This window comes from Salmo salar, unplaced genomic scaffold (assembly GCF_965601325.2).
Source record: "Salmo salar unplaced genomic scaffold, fSalSal1 ptg000578l, whole genome shotgun sequence".
Taxonomy (NCBI): Eukaryota; Metazoa; Chordata; class Actinopteri; order Salmoniformes; family Salmonidae; genus Salmo; species Salmo salar.
This window is the reverse complement of record NW_027675424.1, coordinates 1761306-1783906: the sequence shown is the minus strand read 5'-3', so window position 1 is coordinate 1783906 and position 22601 is coordinate 1761306. Positions and strand designations below refer to the sequence as shown.

Sequence of the window (22601 nt, the reverse complement as noted above, 5' to 3'; positions counted from 1 at the left end):
CTGATCCTAGATTATAATGAATCAGATTACACGGAGAGGGGGGACCTGATCCTATATCATAATGAATCAGATTACATGGAGAGGGGGGACCTGATCCTAGATCATAATGAATCAGATTACATGGAGAGGGGGACCTGATCCTAGATCATAATGAATCAGATTACATGGAGAGGAGGGACCTGATCCTAGATCATAATGAATCAGATTACATGGAGAGGGGGACCTGATCCTAGATCATAATGAATCAGATTACATGGAGAGGAGGGGACCTGATCCTAGATCATAATGAATCAGATTACATGGAGAGGAGGGACCTGATCCTAGATCATAATGAATCAGATTACATGGAGAGGGGGGACCTGATCCTATATCATAATGAATCAGATTACATGGAGAGGAGGGACCTGATCCTAGATCATAATGAATCAGATTACATGGAGAGGGGGGTTATGAGAGAACTCCCACATCATAGCTTATCTTTATTCAACCTGCCATCTACCCACCTGGGGACTGAGGGTTATGAGAGAACCCCCACATCACTAGCTTCTCTTTATTCAACCTGCCATCTACCCACCTGGGGACTGAGGGTTATGAGAGAACCCCCCCACATCACTAGCTTCTCTTTATTCAACCTGCCATCTACCCACCTGGGGACTGAGGGTTATGAGAGAACCCCCCCACATCACTAGCTTCTCTATATACAACCTGCCATCTACCCACCTGGGGACTGAGGGTTATGAGAGAACCCCCACATCACTAGCTTCTCTTTATTCAACCTGCCATCTACCCACCTGGGGACTGAGGGTTATGAGAGAACCCCCCCACATCACTAGCTTCTCTTTATTCAACCTGCCATCTACCCACCTGGGGACTGAGGGTTATGAGAGAACCCCCACATCACTAGCTTCTCTTTATTCAACCTGCCATCTACCCACCTGGGGACTGAGGGTTATGAGAGAACCCCCTCATCACTAGCTTCTCTTTATTCAACCTGCCATCTACCCACCTGGGGACTGAGGGTTATGAGAGAACCCCCACATCACTAGCTTCTCTTTATACAACCTGCCATCTACCCACCTGGGGACTGAGGGTTATGAGAGAACCCCCACATCATAGCTTCTCTTTATTCAACCTGCCATCTACCCACCTGGGGACCGAGGGTTATGAGAGAACCCCCACATCACTAGCTTCTCTTTATTCAACCTGCCATCTACCCACCTGGGGACCGAGGGTTATGAGAGAACCCCCACATCACTAGCTTCTCTTTATTCAACCTGCCATCTACCCACCTGGGGACTGAGGGTTATGAGAGAACCCCCACATCACTAGCTTCTCTTTATTCAACCTGCCATCTACCCACCTGGGGACTGAGGGTTATGAGAGAACCCCCACATCACTAGCTTCTCTTTATTCAACCTGCCATCTACCCACCTGGGGACTGAGGGTTATGAGAGAACCCCCCCACATCACTAGCTTCTCTTTATTCAACCTGCCATCTACCCACCTGGGGACTGAGGGTTATGAGAGAACCCCCACATCACTAGCTTCTCTTTATTCAACCTGCCATCTACCCACCTGGGGACTGAGGGTTATGAGAGAACCCCCACATCACTAGCTTTCATGTTCTGCAGCCTTGTAAAGATAAGGAGGGGACGACTGGGAGGCAGGTTGGCATTTATTGTCATGAATTACATTTTACATTTACATTTTAGTCATTTAGCAGACGCTCTTATCCAGAGCGACTTACAGTCGTGAATGTATACATTTCATACATTTAAAAAAAAAAAAATTGTTCTGGCCCCCCGTGGGAATCGAACCCACAACCCTGGCGTTGCACACACCATGCTCTACAAACGGAGCCACAGGTAAGACTTGCCCTGGAGGTAGGTTGGCATTTATTGTCATGAATCTTGCCCTGGAGGCAGGTTGGCATTTATTGTCATGAATCTTGCCCTGGAGGCAGGTTGGCATTTATTGTCATGAATCTTGCCCTGGAGGCAGGTTGGCATTTATTGTCATGAATCTTGCCCTGGAGGCAGTTCAGCAAAGTGGTTACTAGCTGGCACAGGCACAAAGTAATACAATCCGATTTTAATCCTAACCTCAACCCTAACCACACTGCTAATCCCTCCCTTAAATTAAGACCATAAAACAACATTTTCCACAGCCAATTCTGACATTGCAGCTGACATATCTAGAGGAAATCGCACAGTTCTGCCTCCAGGTCAAGATTCATGACAAACGTCAACATGAGACAGGGAGAAGCAATGTAAAAATCAATAACAAAATTGTTTTCCACTATTAACATGCTTTTTCTTGTTTCAAGTATGTTTTATTATGAAAAGTACAATATATCCATGTATACTTGTACAACTATGGAGCGTATGTCTACATATAATTGTACAATTTGTTTTTCCAACATAAAAGACAAGAAATGATCACATTGGTATTTTAACAGTGTTATTGTAAGAGTTTAAATGTTTAAACAGAGGATACATCTAAAACAGGATAAAACAAGTGCAGTATGTTGTGAGAATGTTACTTTAACGTCGACTCATAACGTCACACTATAACTTCATGGGAGTCTTGTGGAAAGACTGCATGTTGTTTTGGGTGGATTGAGTGACGTCTTCATCAACATTTTGCAGAATATTCCGGTAATATTTTCACCTCTGTGTTTGTGGTGGAAGTTATTGCTGGAATGTCTGTTTGTTCCCAATTTGAAGGTCCTGGGTCAAGGTCCAATTATAGGAAGATGCGTATGTCTGAATGTGTCCAGTCGTGTGTGTGTGTGTCCAGCATGTGTGTGTCCAGTTTGTGTGTGTCCAGTTTGTGTGTGTCCAGTGTGTGTGTGTGTCAGTGCGTGTGAGTCCAGTGTGTGTGTGTCCAGTGTGTGTGTCAGTGCGTGTGTGTATGAGTCCAGTGTGTTGGTGTGTCAGTGTGTGTGTGTGTGTGTGAGTCCAGGATGTTTGTGAGTCCAGTGTGTGTGTGTGTGTGTGTGTGTGTGTGTGTGTGTGTGTGTGTGTGTGTGTGTTGGTGTGTCAGTGTGTGTGCCCTTGCAATTGTGCCAGTTCAAGTAAAGATGGCAAATGGAAGCAAGTCTGTGTTAACCTATGCGTTTCTCGAATCTGGTAGCTCAGCAACATTTTGTACAGAGAGACTCATGAGGCAGCTCAAGGCAATGAGATGGAAATTCTGCTACACACAATGGGGCAGGAGCTTTGAGATTAGAGATTGGCAATGTGGAGGGCGTCACATTTCTTGCATTACATCTAAGATCCCAGTGACAAAAGAGAGCATTCCCACTCAGAAAGAACTCAAAAGCCATACCTGAAAGAGGTTCAGTTGAAGGAGATTGATGCCGACGTCGAACTCCTGATTGGCGTAAATGCTCCAAAGGCAAGTGTGTGTGTGTGTGTGTGTGTGTGTGTGTGTGTGTGTGTGTGTGTGTGTGTGTGTGTGTGTGTGTGTGTGTGTGTGTGTGTGTGTGTGTGTGTGTGTGTGTGTGTGTGTGTGTGTGTGTGTCCATTGTGTGGGTGTGTGTGTGTGTGTCAGATTATTATTTACAGGGACACTGAGGAGTCATCATACCAAACCCTAAACCCTGGATAGAGGGGCTCAGTGAATGTGGAGGTGAATGTGATCAGGTGGGTCAGTGTGTCAGAGGAGGCTCTATAGAAGGACAGAGTGCCGGCTGGCCAGTCCAGATACACTCCTACTCTGTGGAAGCTGGAGGAGGGGACGTCTATGGTAGTGGGATTATTATTGTGACAGGCAGAGTAATTGTTGTCAGAGCAGAACAGACTCCAGGACTTGTCATTCCATCCAATCACACAGTCCTCAACCCTTCCTCTCCTGCTGATTCCTTTATATGTCACTCCTATAACAGCCCCTCTCCCACTCCACTCTACCTCCCAGTAACAGCGCCCAGTCAGACCCTCTCTACACAGCACCTGTCTACAGTCCTCAAATCTCTCTGGGTGATCAGGATACAGCTGCTTCTCTCTCATACATGTCACCTTTCTGTTCTCCGCAGACAGAGAGAGGCGTCTGTTTACTGTGTTTAGGTCCAGTGTGAGATCACAGACATCTGATGGATGAAACCAGACACAATATTAGAAATCATCATCATTCACATTAGAATGTTAACTCACTTTTCACTAATTCATTTAATGTAGATGTTTCTAGGTATCAAAAGGAGAAGTTAAGGTAACTTGAGACTTGTTGAGTGATCATATGTTATACTGTATGGTAATATAAAACACAGTTATTCACAATAATTACACACACACACACACACACACACACACACACACACACTGTCATATCAACTCTTTGTAAACGTTGGTGTCCCTGATTTGTGCTTCTGTAGAACTACAGCTGATATTTAATATGACAAAGTCAGTAATGATGGTGGTCTTTGACTTAACTTGAATTAAGACTTATTCTTAGTCATATTCTTCACAGCAGTCAACACTCACATTTTCTAAGTCCAGGTTTCATTCTGTTCTCTCCACCATGTTCCACACTGTAGCGGTAAGCAGAAAAACAGACAGTCATTGAGGGATACACCTGAACTCACACACACACACACACACACACACACACACACACACACACACACACACACACACACACACACACACACACACACACACACACACACACACACACCTTTGTCCAAGTGGTGGTAAGAATGTTTGTCTTAACTAGCCTGAAAAGTCCAACATGTCTGATATGAACATTGACATAAACCCTCTACATACTTGAGTTTCTCCAGTTTGCAGTGTGGATCCTCCAGTCCAGCAGAGAGCAGACTGACTCCTGAGTCTCCTGGGTGATTGTAGCTCAGGTCCAGCTCTCTCAGGTGTGAGGGGTTTGACCTCAGAGCTGAGGCCAGAGAAGCACAGCCTTCCTCTGTGACTAGACAGCCTGACAGCCTGCAAAGAGTCAAATCATATTAAAACCACACTGCTATTCTTTGGTGGTGAAAATAGTAGCAGTATATTTTTTCAACATATGAAACCTTCCATATCTATTCTTAAATTAATGTATCATATTATAAATTACAAATGATCAAAGTATTGCCTGCAGATAGAAACATGTATAGTACAAATATTTGAGTAGACTGACCAGACCAGTTTAAAAGCAGTATCAGTCAAAAGACAGACAGTGAGGTATCAGATTTAGATTGTATTGAGTATACAGTCCACACCATATCTATTTTGACAGTGAAGATAACATTTTAAATGTGGGTCACCTTTTATATGAGGATATTTTCATACATATCTGTTTCACCATTTAGAAATTAAAGCACTTTATGTGTCTAGTCCACCCATTTGAAGAAGTCATAAGTATTCTGACCAATTCACTCATAGTGTATTAAAGTAGTTAAAAGATTGGTTGTAAACTAGTTGGTTGCATTTGCAGTTTGTTTTGGTTGTGTTAATAATAATAAATAAAGTGCCCAATAATAAAATGGTGGATGATGACTGGATTAATCTTCTGTCTAAGTGAGTAGATAACATGTTTCTAAACACTACTACATGAATCCTGATGATAACATGATTGATACAAATCATGAATGAATCATGAATAATAATGAGTGAGAAAGTTAGAGGCTACAACAAAACATGCTAACCTCTCACCATTGCCAATAACAGAGGCTACAACAAAACATGCTAACCTCTCACCATTACCAATAACAGAGGCTACAACAAAACATGCTAACCTCTCACCATTACCAATAACAGAGGCTACAACAAAACATGCTAACCTCTCACCATTACCAATAACAGAGGCTACAACAAAACATGCTAACCTCTCACCATTACCAATAACAGAGGCTACAACAAAACATGCTAACCTCTCACCATTACCAATAACAGAGGCTACAACAAAACATGCTAACCTCTCACCATTACCAATAACAGAGGCTACAACAAAACATGCTAACCTCTCACCATTACTAATAACAAAGGCTCATTCCTCATTATTCACAATTCATTCCTGATTATTCATATTAATAGTAGCATCCACATGAATGTAGAGGTGTTCAGAAACATTCACTGTCCAAACACATATGGTGTGGACTATACTGTGTGCCTGGTGAACACATGTGGATCTGGTGAACAGTTATCACTTGTTGACCAACTACAGGAATACTGACCTCAGAGTCTCCAGTTTACAGTGGGGATTCCCCAGTCCAGCAGAGAGCAGCTCCACTCCTGAATCCTTCAGGTCATTGTTACTCAGGTCCAGCTCTCTCAGGTGTGAGGGGTTTGACTTCAGAGCTGAGACCAGAGAAGCACAGCCTTCCTCTGTGACTAGACAGCCTGACAGCCTGCAAAGAGATCATCATGACTTCACAAACACACTGTTTATTTAACACCAGTAGAGTAGAAGGACAACGGTAGATGCATTTGGTTCATATTCTCAAACAACATATAGATTTACCTTCCGTCTCCTGGAATTGTATGGTCATATTGTTATACTAGATTGAATATCTGATTCAATATGTTATGCAATATAATATTATATACATATTGTAATACATATAATATTTCTTCCTGATGATTAGTTCTTATATGGCATTTTATTTACTCACAGAACAGCTCTGGAGGCTTTGACCACTGGCAGCAGCCTCAGAAGACCTTCCTCTGATCTGGAGTATTTCTTCAGGTCAAACACATCCAGCTCCTTTTCTGAAGTCAGCAACACAAAGACCAGAGCTGACCACTGTGCAGGTGACAGGTTGGGTTTTGAGAGACTTCCTGAGCTCAGGTAGCTTTGGATCTCCTCCACTAGAGAATGGTCATTCAGTTCATTCAGACAGTGGAACAGATTGATGCTTCTCTCTGGAGAGGGATTCTTCCTGATCTTCTCCTTGATGTACTTGACTGTCTCTTCATGGCTCTGTGAGCTGCTTCTTGACTTTGTCAGTAGACCTTGTAAGTGCTTCTGATTGGACTCCAGTGAGAGGCCCAGAAGGAAGCGGAGGAACAGGTCCAGGTTTCCTGGCTCACTTTGTAAGGCTTTATCCACAGCACTCTTGTAGAAAGTAACTTCAGGCTCGTCTTTTGTTTGCAGTTTGTTCATTACATTCTCATTGTTGTTGATGAATGAGAGGAACACATATACAGCAGCCAGAAACTCCTGAATGCTCAGATGCACGAAGCAGTACACCTTCATCTGGTGCAGAACACATTCCTCTTTAAAGAGCTTTGTGCACAATCCTGAGTACACCGAGGCTTCATTGACATCAATGCCAGCCTCTTTCAGGTCTTCTTCATAGAAAATCAGATTGCCCTTCACTAGCTGTTGAAAAGCCAGTTTTCCCAGTGACAGAATGCTCTCGTTATTCAAGTGTGGATCTGTCTCTTCTTTCCCAATATACTTTTCATTCTTCTGTTTGGTATGAAACACCACAAGGTGTGTGTACATCTCAGTCAGAGTCTTGGGCATCTCTTCTCTCTTATGTTTCAGCATGTGTTCAAGGACCGTTGCAGAAATCCAACAGAAGACTGGAATGTGGCACATGATGTGGAGGCTCCTTGATGTCTTTATGTGTGAGATGATTCTGCTGGCCAGGTCCTCATCACTGAATCTCTTTCTGAAGTACTCCTCCTTCTGTGGGTCATTGAACCCTCGTACCTCTGTCACCTGGTCAACACACCCTGAAGGGATCTTATTGGCTGCTGCAGGTCGGGTAGTTATCCAGATGAGAGCAGAGGGAAGCAGATTTCCCTTGATGAGATTTGTCAGCAGAACATCCACTGAGGTTGACTCTGTGATGTCACAACAGATCTTGTTCTTCTGGAAGTCTAGGGGCAGTCGGCACTCATCCAGACCATCAAAGATGAACAGAACTTTGTACTTGTCGTAGTTGGAGATTCTTGATTGTTTGGTTTCCATTGAGAAGTGATAGAGAAGTTCAATCAAAGTGTTTTTGTCCCCTTTCATCAAATTCAGCTCCCGAAAAGGGAATGAAAACACAAATTGAACATCCTGATTTGCTTTTCCTTCAGCCCAGTCCAGAATGAACTTCTGCACAGAGACTGTTTTTCCAATGCCAGCGACTCCCTTTGTCAGCACAGTTCTGATACGTTTGTCTTGTCCAGTTAAGGGTTTGAAGATGTCGTTACATTTGATTGCAGTCTCTGGTCTTGCTTGTTTCCTGGTTGTTGTCTCAATCTGTCTCAGCTCATGTTCATTATTGACCTCTCCTGTTCCTCCCTCTGTGATGTAGAGCTCTGTGTAGATCTTATTGAGAAGTGTTGGGTTTCCTTGTTTAGCGATCCCCTCAAATACACATTGAAACTTCTTCTTTAGATTAGATTTGAGTTCACGTTGGCAAATCACAGCAAGCTCATCTGAATCTAGAAATAACACAGAGGATATTTATATTACATCTGTTTTAATGCCTACAGTATTGTAGGACTGTTATAACATTTTAAATTATAATCATTTATTCTCTTAACTGTCTGTATAAATGTGTAAATGTTTTCATAATGAATTACAGACTGGTGTGACTGATTATAATATTATTGGTGTTATTGATGGTATTATTAATGTTGTCTCTCTGTCTCTGTCTTTCTCTCTAAATTAATCAACACAACACATCCCTTCTGCTACTTGATGAGGTCACTAGGTGTTGTGTTAAGGCTGCTACAATATCATTGAGTTACACAGCTACTTTAGCTGTACTTTAGCTACAGCTTTTAAATGTTATAAAACATCATTCAACATGAGGCAGACAGATCTTACTTTTCTCCAGTGTGTCAGCGAGCTCCTTCTGGTTCATTTTCCTCAGGACGTGCAGTGTGATCTTCAGAGCCCCCTCTCTGGCACTGCTCTCCTGCTTCTCATCTTCAGCATCCACCACTTCCTCATCCTGCTTCTGACTCTCAAAGCCTTCTGGGAGTTCTGGACTAAGAATCCTCTAAGAATCCTCTTGAACATCTTCAGCTCGTTCTTCACAAATGTCATCATTTTCTCTTCAAGCAACTAAAATAAATCAAGTAAATAAGTTAGCCTGTTGGGGATAGGGGGCAGTATTTGCACGGCCGGATAAAAAACGTACCCGATTTAATCTGGTTACTACTCCTGCCCAGTAACTAGAATATGCATATAATTGTTTGATTTGGATAGAAAACACCCTAAAGTTTCTAAAACTGTTTGAATCGTGTCTGTGAGTATAAAATAACTCATTTGGCAGGCCAAAACCTGAGAAGATTCCAAACAGGAAGCTCTCTCTCTGACCATTTCATGGCCTTCTTGATCATCTCTAACCAAAACAGGGGATCTCTGGCATAACATTACATTTTCTAACGCTCCCATAGGATCTCAGAAGGCGCCAGAAAGATGAATGGTGGCTTTGCAGGCCCTGGCTGAAAAACAGTAGCGCATTTTGATAGTGGTCGATCTGAGGACAATGGGACGGGGTGCGCGTGCCCGAGTCGACTCCATGTTTACTTTCTCTCTCTTTGAACGAAAACCACCACTCCAGGTCGGAATATTATTGCTTTTTTACGAGAAAAATTGCATAAAAATGGATTTTAAACAGCGGTTGACATGCTTCGAAGTACGGTAATGGAATATTTAGAATTTTTTTGTCACGAAACGCGTCGGGCGCGTGACCCTTATTTACCCTTCGGATAGTGTCTTGAACGCACAAACAAAACGCCGCTATTTGGATATAACTATGGATTATTTTCAACCAAACCAACATTTCTTATTGAAGTAGAAGTCCTGGGAGTGCATTCTGACGAAGAACACCAAAGGTAATAACATTTTTGTAATAGTAAATCGGAGTTTGGTGAGTACCACACTTGGTTGGTGTCAAAATAGCTAGCCTGTGATGGCTGGGCTATCTACTTAGAATATTGCAAAATGTGCTTTCAACGAAAAGCTATTTTAAAATCGGATATATCGAGTGCATAAAGGAGTTCTGTATCTATAATTCTTAAAATGATTGTTAGGTTTTTTGTGAACGTTTATCGTGAGTAATTTAGTAAATTCACCGGAAGTGTTCGGTGGGAATGCTAGTCACATGCTAGTCACATGCTAATGTAAAAAGCTGGTTTTTGATATAAATATGAACTTGATTGAACAAAACATGCATGTATTGTATAACATAATGTCCTAAGATTGTCATCTGATGAAGATCATCAAAGCTTAGTGCTGCATTTAGCTGTGGTTTGGGTTTATGTGACATTATATGCTAGCTTGAAAAATGGGTGTCTGATTATTTCTGGCTGGGTACTCTGCTGACATAATCTAATGTTTTGCTTTCGTTGTAAAGCCTTTTTGAAATCGGACAGTGTGGTTAGATTAATGAGAGTCTTGTCTTTAAAATGGTGTAAAATAGTCATATGTTTGAGAAATTGAAGTAATAGCATTTCTAAGGTATTTGAATAACGCGCCACGGGATTCCACTGGCTGTTGAGTAGGTGGGACGCAAGCGTCCCACTGGCCCAGAGAGGTTAAGCAAGAGAATAAATGCTTTCTCATTAACACATTAATGAATAATTGAAAGAAACTTTACTTGAGGAAAACAAAAACAAATGTACATAACAGGACCACATACACTGAATATAGAGTCCAGGTCTGTTTGATGACTCTGGGAAGACTGACCACTGAGAATCTCTGACTCTGATCTCTCCTGTTGGTTTCTGTGGACAAAACATGAGATTACATCTCCTCATCCAGGGAGTAAACACACACACACACACACACACACACACACACACACACACACACACACACACACACACACACACACACACACACACACACACACACACACACAGGGAGGGAACTTTGTGTTTGTTTAATATTGTTTTAGGACTATGAAAATGGACTAAAGGATTAGCCTATGGATTATGAAAACAACAAATAATAATGTGAAAATCAGAGAGGAGAAATGACTAGAGACAGTGTTGTTTAACTCACTGACCATGACCCATGAGTTCTTCTTACCTTTGTTCAGTAGAAAAGTCTCCCTCTCTAAACTCTATAGGATAGTCCATAGACCAGTCACTCTTCATGGACACACAGCTGGGAACAGGGGAGGCTGGTCTCTCCTGCTTGATTGGGCTTCAACACAACAGAGACAAACATTACATCTCTCATCTACTCTGATCTCAGATGGGGAAACATAAGAAGAGTTCCAAAACGCTACATATCACTTTACAGAAATGAGCTTTTATTGTTTAAAGAAATGATGTATTAATTATTACATCTCTCACAGACAAGGATTTGTTTAAAATCTATCACTTGATGGTTTCATTTCAGAGAGCGAAAAATCATGTTTTGTTGTTGCAAAATGCTGTATATCTCCCTCACTCTCAAATGTGACCGACCGGCTCAATTTGGCAATTAACTGAATAACTACATATATAGTGTTTTTGGTTTATGTAAGTTTAATTGTTTGTTATGCTATAAATTGTTTTTTTATGGTTGTAAGTGATAAAATTAACAAGAACATGGTATATTTTTCAATTCTCAGTAATTACTACTTTAGTAAGGAATAACACATTTTTTCAGTACTACTGCAGTTGCTAAATAATTCCAATAGATGGGAACATAAGACCACAATGACATTTCAGAATGTTAGTTTAGTTTTCTCCCTGGATACACCACCACTCCCCGTGCTTCCTGCAGAACCCCTGCAGTACCTCTGCAGACCCCGGATTGAGAACGCCTGATTTAGCAGATGCTCTTATCCAGAGAGATTTACAGTAAGTGCATTCACCTTATTAAGATAGATATTTATTTAGGAAATAAACTTAATGAATTATTCATAAAATTGTTATCTCACCTCTTAGCTTTGGTGTCATGTCCCCCAGAGAGATGCATTTTGGAGGCAGGGCCCCTCTCCTCTCTCTCCACAGAGAGATGCATTTTAGAGGCAGGGCCCCCCTCCTCTCTGTCCCCAGAGAGACTCATTTTAGAGGCAGGGCCCCCCTCCTTCCTCTCCCCAGAGAGACTCATTTTAGAGGCAGGGCCCCCCTCCTTTCTCTCCCCAGAGAGACTCATTTTAGAGCACTGACCCCTGTAAACAGAGATCCAGCATGTTGGTTGTGGTTAACACAGTGACAACTAAACAGAGATCCAGCATGTTGGTTGTGGTTAACACAGTGACAACCAGTTCTTGACTGTCAATTGTTCTCATGTATTCATTATTTCTTAGAGAAATAAAACATTTACTAACAGACACATAGAAACAGTCAGGTGATTTAATGCATCACATGAACATGTAGTTGTGACATTTCATCTCCATGGTAACTGTCAATAATAATAATAAGTCACTGTTTGTTAAGGTAGTTATAGACAGAACAGCAACAATAATAATAATAATAATAATAATAATAATAATAATAATAAGTCACTGTTTGTTAAGGTAGTTCTAGACAGAACAATAACAACAATAATAATAATAATAATAATAATAATAATAATTTACTGTTTGTTAAGGTAGTTCTAGACAGAACAACAACAATAACAATAATAATAATAATAATAATAATAATAATAAGTCACTGTTTGTTAAGGTAGTTATAGACAGAACAGCAACAATAATAATAATAATAATAATAATAATAATAATAAGTCACTGTTTGTTAAGGTAGTTATAGACAGTGCAGCAACACAAGGCCATGTCTCACACGTATTTGTATTCACTAACAGTTGACTATTTATTGTCTTTCAATCTGTTCTTTTCTAAACGTATCTGAGAATGTAGACAGAAGGGCTAAAACGGACATGATTGATCCGAGGAGGAAATTGTTGATCCATTCAGAAGTTTTTTTTGCATCAAGTGAGAGATGTTATATTATGTAAAGTAGACTAGGTTATAATGTATAATAGCAGTTTGTTAGTGACATGCAGATCAAGGTCTATACCTCGGCTATAGCCTACATATCATAGATGACCAGTCTAAACCTGTTCAGATCAACATAATGTTATAGTCCTACCAGTAGCAGGACAGAGAATGTACTGTATATAACCTACATATCATAGATGACCAGCCTAAACCTGTTCAGATCAACATAATGTTATAGTCCTACCAGTAGCAGGACAGAGAATGTACTGTATATAACCTACATATCATAGATGACCAGCCTAAACCTGTTCAGATCAACATAATGTTATAGTCCTACCAGTAGCAGGACAGAGAATGTACTGTATATAACCTGCATATCATAGATGACCAGTCTAAACCTATTCAGATCAACATAATGTTATAGTCCTACCAGTAGCAGGACAGAGAATGTACTGTATATAACCTACATATCATAGATGACCAGCCTAAACCTGTTCAGATCAGTTCACAGAGACCATCAGGTTTGTCGGCATGATAAGTGATCATAGCCTTATAATAGTTTGTAGGTAGTCTAGACCAACAGTACGAGAGTCTGACCGTCTTTCCTACATACCAACACATTTATTCAATGTTACCGAGAAATATGTGCCACAGTTTCAACAGCCATTTTTGTAACTGCGTAGACTACACACTTACTTTCACGTTCATATGAGGAAATCACAAAACTTCTGACAGTCACTGGTGCAGCCGCCTGTTTTCTTGCAGATGAAGTAGCTTTCACAGCCAACTCATTCAACCAGCCTAAACAACAGTAAATACAAGATGTCAAATGGACAAAAGTGAATCCTGATATAGTCATATACATTAGAGAGGGGTATATTGCTGCAGATGTTGGATCTTAATTTGAGCCAGTTTGCTACACCAGAAAAATAATCCTGCAGAAACAGGACATTTGAATTATTGTGTGGATTATAATTAATGAACAGTTTTAAAATGGAAAAGTGGAATTTATCATCTTCAGAAACCTTTTCTAAAGTTTAATTACACTCAAATACACTACAAGTTTAGTTTTTCTGCAACAGGGTGATCAAATTAAGATCCTACATCTGTACAGAGTTTATGTCTTTATCTGAAAAGGGCAGTTTGAGTTATTAGCAATAACATTGCAACTGTCAGCTGATGTAAACCTCTGTGATTGGATGTTATATACCCCATACATATCCCCATGTACAATTATGTGTACAGATGTAGGATCTTAATTTGATCACCCCCCACTGCAGAAGAACTTTCAAGCAATGCAGGAAATGTAAAACTTGTAGTGTATTTGAGGTTTAAAAAGGCTTCTGAAGTTTGTAATTTCCACTTAGATATTTCAGACTTGAGTTTTCCTTACGAAAAATGTAGTAAACCCTACAAAAATGTCCATTAATTATAATTCACATAATAATTCACATTTTCTGTTGCTGCAGGAATATTTTCCTGCTGTAGTAAACTGGCTCAAATTAAGATCCTACATATGTACGTGCAAATGTACATTGTGAATAAAGGTGATTGTGATTCTACAAAGGTTGAGTCTCTAGATTCCCTTGCTGCTCTGGAGAAATAATGAAATGGTCGTCATGGTGATTTAAACAGGGACCTGGTTATCTCCCAACTCTGATGTCATTTGTTACATTTCACCCTGTTGATAAAGGCGGCTACAAGGATGAACCCAGAAGACAACTCTAAATCAACACTCACTGATATTATCCTAAAATCCTTTCACTCATATTGTGGTGTCTCTTCGTTTAACAGATAGTCTATGATATTAATATTGTAGCAAACAGTGGTGCAGGGCAGTGAACCCAGGTCGCTGGTGAACAAGGAAAACACCCTATGCATCGCACAAATAGGGTTAACCCAGTATTTATTTATTTATTTTACTAGGCAAGTCAGTTAAGAACAAATTCTTATTTTCAATGATGGCTTAGGAACAGTGGGTTAACTGCCTTGTTCAGGGGTAAACAACCGATTTTTACCTTGTCAGCTCAGGGATTTGATCTTGCAGCCTTTCGGTTACTAATCCAACGCTCTAACTAACCACTAGAGCGTTGGAGCGCAGCTTCCTGCCGCCCCAAGTAGGGATAACCCAGGATCAGAATTAATAGTGTTAACCCAGTATCAGTATCAATAGGGTTAACCCAGTATCAGTATCAGTAGGGTTAACCCAGTATCAGTATCAATAGTGTTAACCCAGTATCAGTATCAGTAGGGTTAACCCAGTATCAGTATCAGTAGGGTTAACCCAGTATCAGTATCAATAGTGTTAACCCAGTATCAGTATCAATAGGGTTAACCCAGTATCAGTATTAATAGGGTTAACCCAGTATCAGTATCAATAGGGTTAACCCAGTATCAGTATTAATAGGGTTAACCCAGTATCAGTATCAATAGGGTTAACCCAGTATCAGTATCAATAGTGTTAACCCAGTATCAGTATCAATAGGGTTAACCCAGTATCAGTATTAATAGGGTTAACCCAGTATCAGTATCAATAGTGTTAACCCAGTATCAGTATCAATAGGGTTAACCCAGTGTCAGTATTAATAGGGTTAACCCAGTATCAGTATCAATAGGGTTAACCCAGTATCAGTATCAATAGGGTTAACCCAGTATCAGTATCAATAGTGTTAACCCAGTATCAGTATCAATAGGGTTAACCCAGTATCAGTATCAATAGGGTTAACCCAGTATCAGAATCAATAGTGTTAACCCAGTATCAGTATCAATAGTGTTAACCCAGTATCAGTATAAATAGTGTTAACCCAGTATCAGTATCAATAGGGTTAACCCAGTATCAGTATTAATAGTGTTAACCCAGTATCAGTATTAATAGTGTTAACCCAGTATCAGAATAAATAGTGTTAACCCAGTATCAATATGCTAATTAGTCCCGTGCTTCGACTACTCAGACCCCTAACACATCCGGTCCATTCTGATGACCTCACAGACACCATACCACTTCTGACACCAATGTAGCAAACAGCTGGGCAGGGAAGTGAACCCAGGTCGCACCTGTAAAAGGTCAACAACCTACGCATCGCGCCATTGGCACCAATTGGGTCACTTGGTTGGAATTGTGAAGTGGCTCATATCGCGAGGATCACTGCACTATAGTGGAACTATGATACAATTACATTATCATATGAAATGTAGAGGGTCACTACACTATAGTGGAACTATGATACAATTACATTATCATATGAAATGTAGAGGATCACTACACTATAGTAGAACTATGATACAATTACATTATCATATGAAATGTTAAATGTAGAAGTATAATATCTGAATATTGATATATTGAATTTGACTTGACCACGTCCAGTCTGCTCCATTTTGTCTGATTAAACTGACAACAACCTGTCTCTGTAGTAGTAGACTGTTAGGAGTGTTTTACTGTCATTCACTATACTAACATTACACCAACCTGTCTCAGTAGTAGTAGACTATTAGGAGTGTTTTACTGTCATTCACTATACTAACATTACACCAACCTGTCTCTGTAGTAGTAGACTGTTAGGAGTGTTTTACTGTCATTCACTATACTAACATTACACCAACCTGTCTCAGTAGTAGTAGACTGTTAGGAGTGTTTTACTGTCATTCACTATACTAACATTACACCAACCTGTCTCAGTAGTAGTAGACTGTTATGAGTGTTTTACTGTCATTCACTATACTAACATTACATTTAATTTATCTACACACTTTACAATAATCCCTGGCAGGATTCTCACCTTGAAACTTCATTGTGATTTTTTTCTGTTCTGTTGTGTATATTCTGATGGGTGAGGCCTGAGCTGGAATGTGAAGCTAACTGAAGCTGGCTAACTTTAGAAAACCAGTATATCAAGCCTGTATCATAGTATACCCCTCAGGCTACGTTCAGGTTTCAGCAAGAGGCAGGTATCAACATGCCGAGTCGTAGGCGACAACCTGGGTTGTATTCATTAGTTTACTCCACAGCCAACAGTTTTAAGATGTTAAATAAAACATAAACCGTTTACTCTAAACGCTGTACAATGTGACCTAAACGGTTTCTGTTGCCGAAACGTTTTGCTACGGTGGGCACTAATGAATACACACAAACTGTTTTGAGGAAGTGTAAGTTGTTGTTAGTCTCTCGAACAATATTTATTAGTCTCTCTTTCACACAACATACCTTCCTGAGTGAAAGGAGTTAACTGTAGATTATAAAGAGAACATGTTTGTTTGTTACTTGTTGTGTTTTAAGCCTGTTTTGAGAAGACAAGTCTATAGACCTATGATACAGTACACTCTTAGAATAAAGGGTTCCAAACGGGTCCTCCGGCCGTCCCCATAGGAGAACGCTTTTGGGTTCCAGGTAGAACCCTTCTGGCTTCCATGTAGAACCCTCTGTGGAAAGGGTTCTTCACGGAACCCAGAAGGGTTCTACCTAGTACCAAAAAAAGGCTTCTACAAAGGGTTCTACTATGGGGCCAAAGAACCCTTTTAGATTGTAGATAGTGTAGGAGCGATCACCCTGGGGCACACAGATGGGCACAGAACGAATTCACCCCACGCATCTAATTTATATCAAAAACATTTTAAGGAGAGTAGGACTATTATAACACTGTCCACCAAAAATATAATTAACTATATGAATACACACAACAATATCATCAACTATATTAATACACATAACAATACCATCAACTATATTAATACACACAACAATATCATCAACTATATTAATACACATAACAATACCATCAACTATATGAATACACACAACAATATCATCAACTATATGAATACACACAACAATATCATCAACTATATTAATACACATAACAATATCATCAACTATATTAATACACACAACAATATCATCAACTATATTAATACACACAACAATATCATCAACTATATGAATACACACAACAATATCATCAACTATATTAATACACATAACAATATCATCAACTATATTAATACACACAACAATATCATCAACTATATTAATACACATAACAATATCAACTATATGAATACACACAACAATATCATCAACTATATTAATACACACAACAATACCATCAACTATATTAATATACACAACAATATCATCAACTATATGAATACACATAACAATATCATCAACTATATTAATACACACAACAATATCATCAACTATATTAATACACATAACAATATCAACTATATTAATATACACAACAATATCATCAACTATATTAATACACATGACAATCGTCGTCTTACCTTTTATCTCTCAATAGAAACAGAGTCTGAATGATCATTCGGTCGTCGAAAGTTGCTTTCGTTTGCTCTGCTCATTTACATATCAGGTTCTACCTGTTCTCTCTCCGAGTCCCTCTCTCTTTACAGCTCTTACAATGAGCCTTGGCAAACATTCTACAACTGTCTAGAAGTCTATTGGAGGGATGTGACACCATTCTTCCACAAGAAATTACATCATTTGGTGTTTTATTGATGGTAAGTTTTCAATTGTGTTGAGACTCTGACCTGTCCAATGAGCCAGACTAATTAATGAATCCTACAGTACTTAAACACCCTCTCTCTCACACACACACACACACACACACACACACACACACACACACACACACACACACACACACACACACACACACACACACACACACACACACACACACACACACGCGCAGTGCAGTAATTAGAATCCCAGTCTACTGTACACTCCCATCCTCTGCCTCTCTCCATCACTTTCTCTGTGTCGTCTGTTGCTGTCTCTGTTGGTGGGGGTTAGGCCTACTATAATTACAACATTCACAACATAACAACACAACTACAAAACACCATTAAATACAGTTGGTTACTACAATACAACATTCACAACTTAATAACACCATTACATACAGTTGGTTACTACAATACAACATTCACAACATGACAACACAACTACATAACACCATTAAATACAGTTGGTTACTACAATACAACATTCACAACATGACAACACAACTACATAACACCATTAAATACAGTTGGTTACTATAATACAACATTCACAACATGACAACACAACTACATAACACCATTAAATACAGTTGGTTACTACAATACAACATTCACAACATGACAACACAACTACATAACACGCTGTTTGTATTTGTAGGACAGTAGTTCAGGTGGCTGTTTGTGTAGACTGCTCCTTGTCTTTGTAAGACAGTGGTTCAGGTGGCTGTTTGTGTAGATGCTGTTTGTCTTTGTAGGGCAGTAGTTCAGGTGGCTAACTTTGCTCTTAGTCTGCCTCCTGTCTCTCCTATCACCATGGTTACACCTTCCTGAAAACAATGACTCCATACTTTGCTGAAACCTGTTCTGCCAGTTCATGTCCTTAAAGACTAGAATGTTCCAATGTGGTTACCCAAAAAGATGACAAGATAGTTCACACATTCATCATCCAGGGTTACTATCAAACATATATGTTACATTTCTGGTTCGTCCATAACTTGTTTCCTGCTTGTAGCAGGCCGTGTTAACAGGAATCCTTTTCTCTAACTAGAAGTCATGTGATTTAATGAGAATATTTTTCTGCAGTGAGAGTGTAATGCAAGTCAAGGTGTCCCTGGATGAATGTCAACAAGATTTATAACCAGCATTGTTAAATTAACTGTTGTAATTAAAAAAAATCAATGCTGTCATTTTCTATGTTAGCTAGCTTTTAAAATGTTTTATTGTCACAGACACCAGATAGATGCAGAGAAATGTGTTGTTTTACAGGGTCAGCCATACGGCGCCCCTGGAGCAAATTAGGTGTAAGTGCCTTGCTTAAGGGCACCAACATATTTTTACCTTGACGGCTCAGGTATTCAAACCAGCAACATATCAGTTACTGACCCACCACTCTAACCACTAGTCTATCTGACCATACCAGTTACTGACCCACCACTCTAACCACTAGTCTATCTGACCATACCAGTTACTGACCCACCACTCTAACCACTAGTCTATCTGACCATACCAGTTACTGACCCACCACTCTAACCACTAGTCTACCTGACCATACCAGTTACTGACCCACCACTCTAACCACTAGTCTATCTAACCATACCAGTTACTGACCCACCACTCTAAACACTAGTCAATCTGACCATACCAGTTACTGACCCACCACTCTAACCACTAGTCTATCTGACCATACCAGTTACTGACCCACCACTCTAACCACTAGTCTATCAGACCATACCAGTTACTGACCCACAATCTAACCACTAGTCTATCAGACCATACCAGTTACTGACCCACAATCTAACCACTAGTCTATCTGACCATACCAGTTACTGACCCACCACTCTAACCACTAGTCTATCTGACCATACCAGTTACTGACCCACCACTCTAACCACTAGTCTATCTGACTATACCAGTTACTGACCCACAATCTAACCACTAGTCTATCTGACCATACCAGTTACTGACCCACCACTCTAACCACTAGTCTATCTGACCATACCAGTTACTGACCCACCACTCTAACCACTAGTCTATCTGACCATACCAGTTACTGACCCACCACTCTAACCACTAGTCTATCTGACTATACCAGTTACTGACCCACCACTCTAACCACTAGTCTATCTGACCATACCAGTTACTGACCCACCACTCTAACCACTAGTCTATCTGGCCATACCAGTTACTGACCCACCACTCTAACCACTAGTCTATCTGACCATACCAGTTACTGACCCACCACTCTAACCACTAGTCTATCTGACCATACCAGTTACTGACCCACCACTCTAACCACTAGTCTATCTGACCATACCAGTTACTGACCCACCACTCTAACCACTAGTCTATCTGACCATACCAGTTACTGACCCACCACTCTAACCACTAGTCTATCTGACCATACCAGTTACTGACCCACCACTCTAACCACTAGTCTATCTGACCATACCAGTTACTGACCCACCACTCTAACCACTAGTCTATCTGACCATACCAGTTACTGACCCACCACTCTAACCACTAGTCTATCTGACCATACCAGTTACTGACCCACCACTCTAACCACTAGTCTATCTGACCATACCAGTTACTGACCCACCACTCTAACCACTAGTCTATCTGACCATACCAGTTACTAACCCACCACTCTAACCACTAGTCTATCTAACCATACCAGTTACTGACCCACCACTCTAACCACTAGTCTATCTGACCATACCAGTTACTGACCCACCACTCTAACCACTAGTCTATCAGACCATACCAGTTACTGACCCACCACTCTAACCACTAGTCTATCTGACCATACCAGTTACTGACCCACCACTCCAACCACTAGTCTATCAGACCATACCAGTTACTGACCCATCACTCTAACCACTAGTCTATCAGACCATACCAGTTACTGACCCACCACTCTAACCACTAGTCTATCTGACCATACCAGTTACTAACCCACCACTCTAACCACTAGTCTACCTGACCATACCAGTTACTGACCCACCACTCTAACCACTAGTCTATCTGACCATACCAGTTACTGACCCACCACTCTAACCACTAGTCTATCTGACCATACCAGTTACTGACCCACCACTCTAACCACTAGTCTATCTGACCATACCAGTTACTGACCCACCACTCTAACCACTAGTCTATCTGACCATACCAGTTACTGACCCACCACTCTAACCACTAGTCTACCTGACCATACCAGTTACTGACCCACCACTCTAACCACTAGTCTATCTGACTATACCATACCAGTTACTGACCCACCACTCTAACCACTAGTCTATCTGACCATACCAGTTACTGACCCACCACTCTAACCACTAGTCTATCTGACCATACCAGTTACTGACCCACCACTCTAACCACTAGTCTATCTTACCATACCAGTTACTGACCCACCACTCCAACCACTACTCTATCTGACCATACCAGTTACTAACCCACCACTCTAACCACTAGTCTACCTGACCATACCAGTTACTGACCCACCACTAACCACTAGTCTATCTGACCATACCAGTTACTGACCCACCACTCTAACCACTAGTCTATCTGACCACACCAGTTACTGACCCACCACTCTAACCACTAGTCTACCTGACCATACCAGTTACTGACCCACCACTCTAACCACTAGTCTACCTGACCATACCAGGTACTGACCCACCACTCTAACCACTAGTCTATCAGACCATACCAGTTACTGACCCACCACTCTAATCACTAGTCTACTTTGAGCACTTGCACTGGGCCTCCACTGAGTCTCCATGTGTCAAGCAGTACAGAGAAACCCCCTCTAGATGACAGCAGAGGCTCTTGGATCTACCCTGTCTATCCACCAGTTTAGTGACCTTGTTCCATCAATATGTCCATACTACTTCACAACCCATTTAAGGTCTTGACCAGCAATGTCCAATTGGGCTCAACCAAGCCGAGAGTGAGGTTCTAGAAAGAGGACTGACTTTCATACCAACTCCTAAACAGGTGGACTGACTTTCATACCAACTCCTAAACAGGTGGACTGACTTTCATACCAACTCCTAAACAGGTGGACTGACTTTCATACCAACTCCTAAACAGGTGGACTGACTTTCATACCAACTCCTAAACAGGTGGACTGACTTTCATACCAACTCCTAAACAGGTGGACTGACTTTCATACCAACTCCTAAACAGGTGGACTGGCTTTCATACCAACTCCTAAACAGGTGGACTGACTTTCATACCAACTCCT

At 40.7% G+C, this 22601-nt stretch overlaps 1 protein-coding gene and 2 long non-coding RNA genes across 4 annotated transcripts; all 3 read right to left on the bottom strand.

Annotated features, from left to right (window-relative positions):
- Window positions 1-1657: 1657 nt before the first annotated feature.
- Window positions 1658-4916, bottom strand: LOC145876358 (uncharacterized). The gene is made up of 3 exons (XR_014391510.1): window positions 4767-4916; window positions 4482-4528; window positions 1658-4090 (listed from the first exon to the last, which is right to left on the bottom strand). It is a non-coding gene; the product is annotated as an uncharacterized LOC145876358 (long non-coding RNA).
- Window positions 4917-6175: 1259 nt separating this feature from the next.
- LOC145876353 (NLR family CARD domain-containing protein 3-like) lies at window positions 6176-9583 on the bottom strand. 2 transcript variants are annotated; one of them, XM_082972144.1, is made up of 2 exons: window positions 8767-9583; window positions 6176-8378 (listed from the first exon to the last, which is right to left on the bottom strand). In XM_082972144.1, exons 1-2 carry the CDS (start codon window positions 8801-8803, stop codon window positions 6604-6606), a joined length of 1812 nt encoding a protein of 603 aa, XP_082828270.1. In that variant the 5' UTR covers window positions 8804-9583; the 3' UTR covers window positions 6176-6603. The 2 variants fall into 2 exon arrangements, with proteins under 2 accessions (XP_082828270.1, XP_082828271.1); XM_082972145.1 differs by having other exon boundaries at window positions 6176-8372.
- A 1397-nt stretch (window positions 9584-10980) lies between these two features.
- LOC123733286 (uncharacterized) lies at window positions 10981-14885 on the bottom strand. Its single transcript, XR_006763721.2, has 3 exons — window positions 13523-14885; window positions 11822-12055; window positions 10981-11097 (listed from the first exon to the last, which is right to left on the bottom strand). It is a non-coding gene; the product is annotated as an uncharacterized LOC123733286 (long non-coding RNA).
- Window positions 14886-22601: the final 7716 nt, after the last annotated feature.

Bases quoted from the DNA above. Each gene is read 5' to 3' on its own strand.
- LOC145876353 (XM_082972144.1), bottom strand. From the start codon at position 8,803: ATGAACCAGAAGGAGCTCGCTGACACACTGGAGAAAA. The intron at 8,379-8,766 runs GTAAGATCTGTC...TGTTATTTCTAG, and splicing joins CGCTGACACACTGGAGAAAA to ATTCAGATGAGCTTGCTGTG.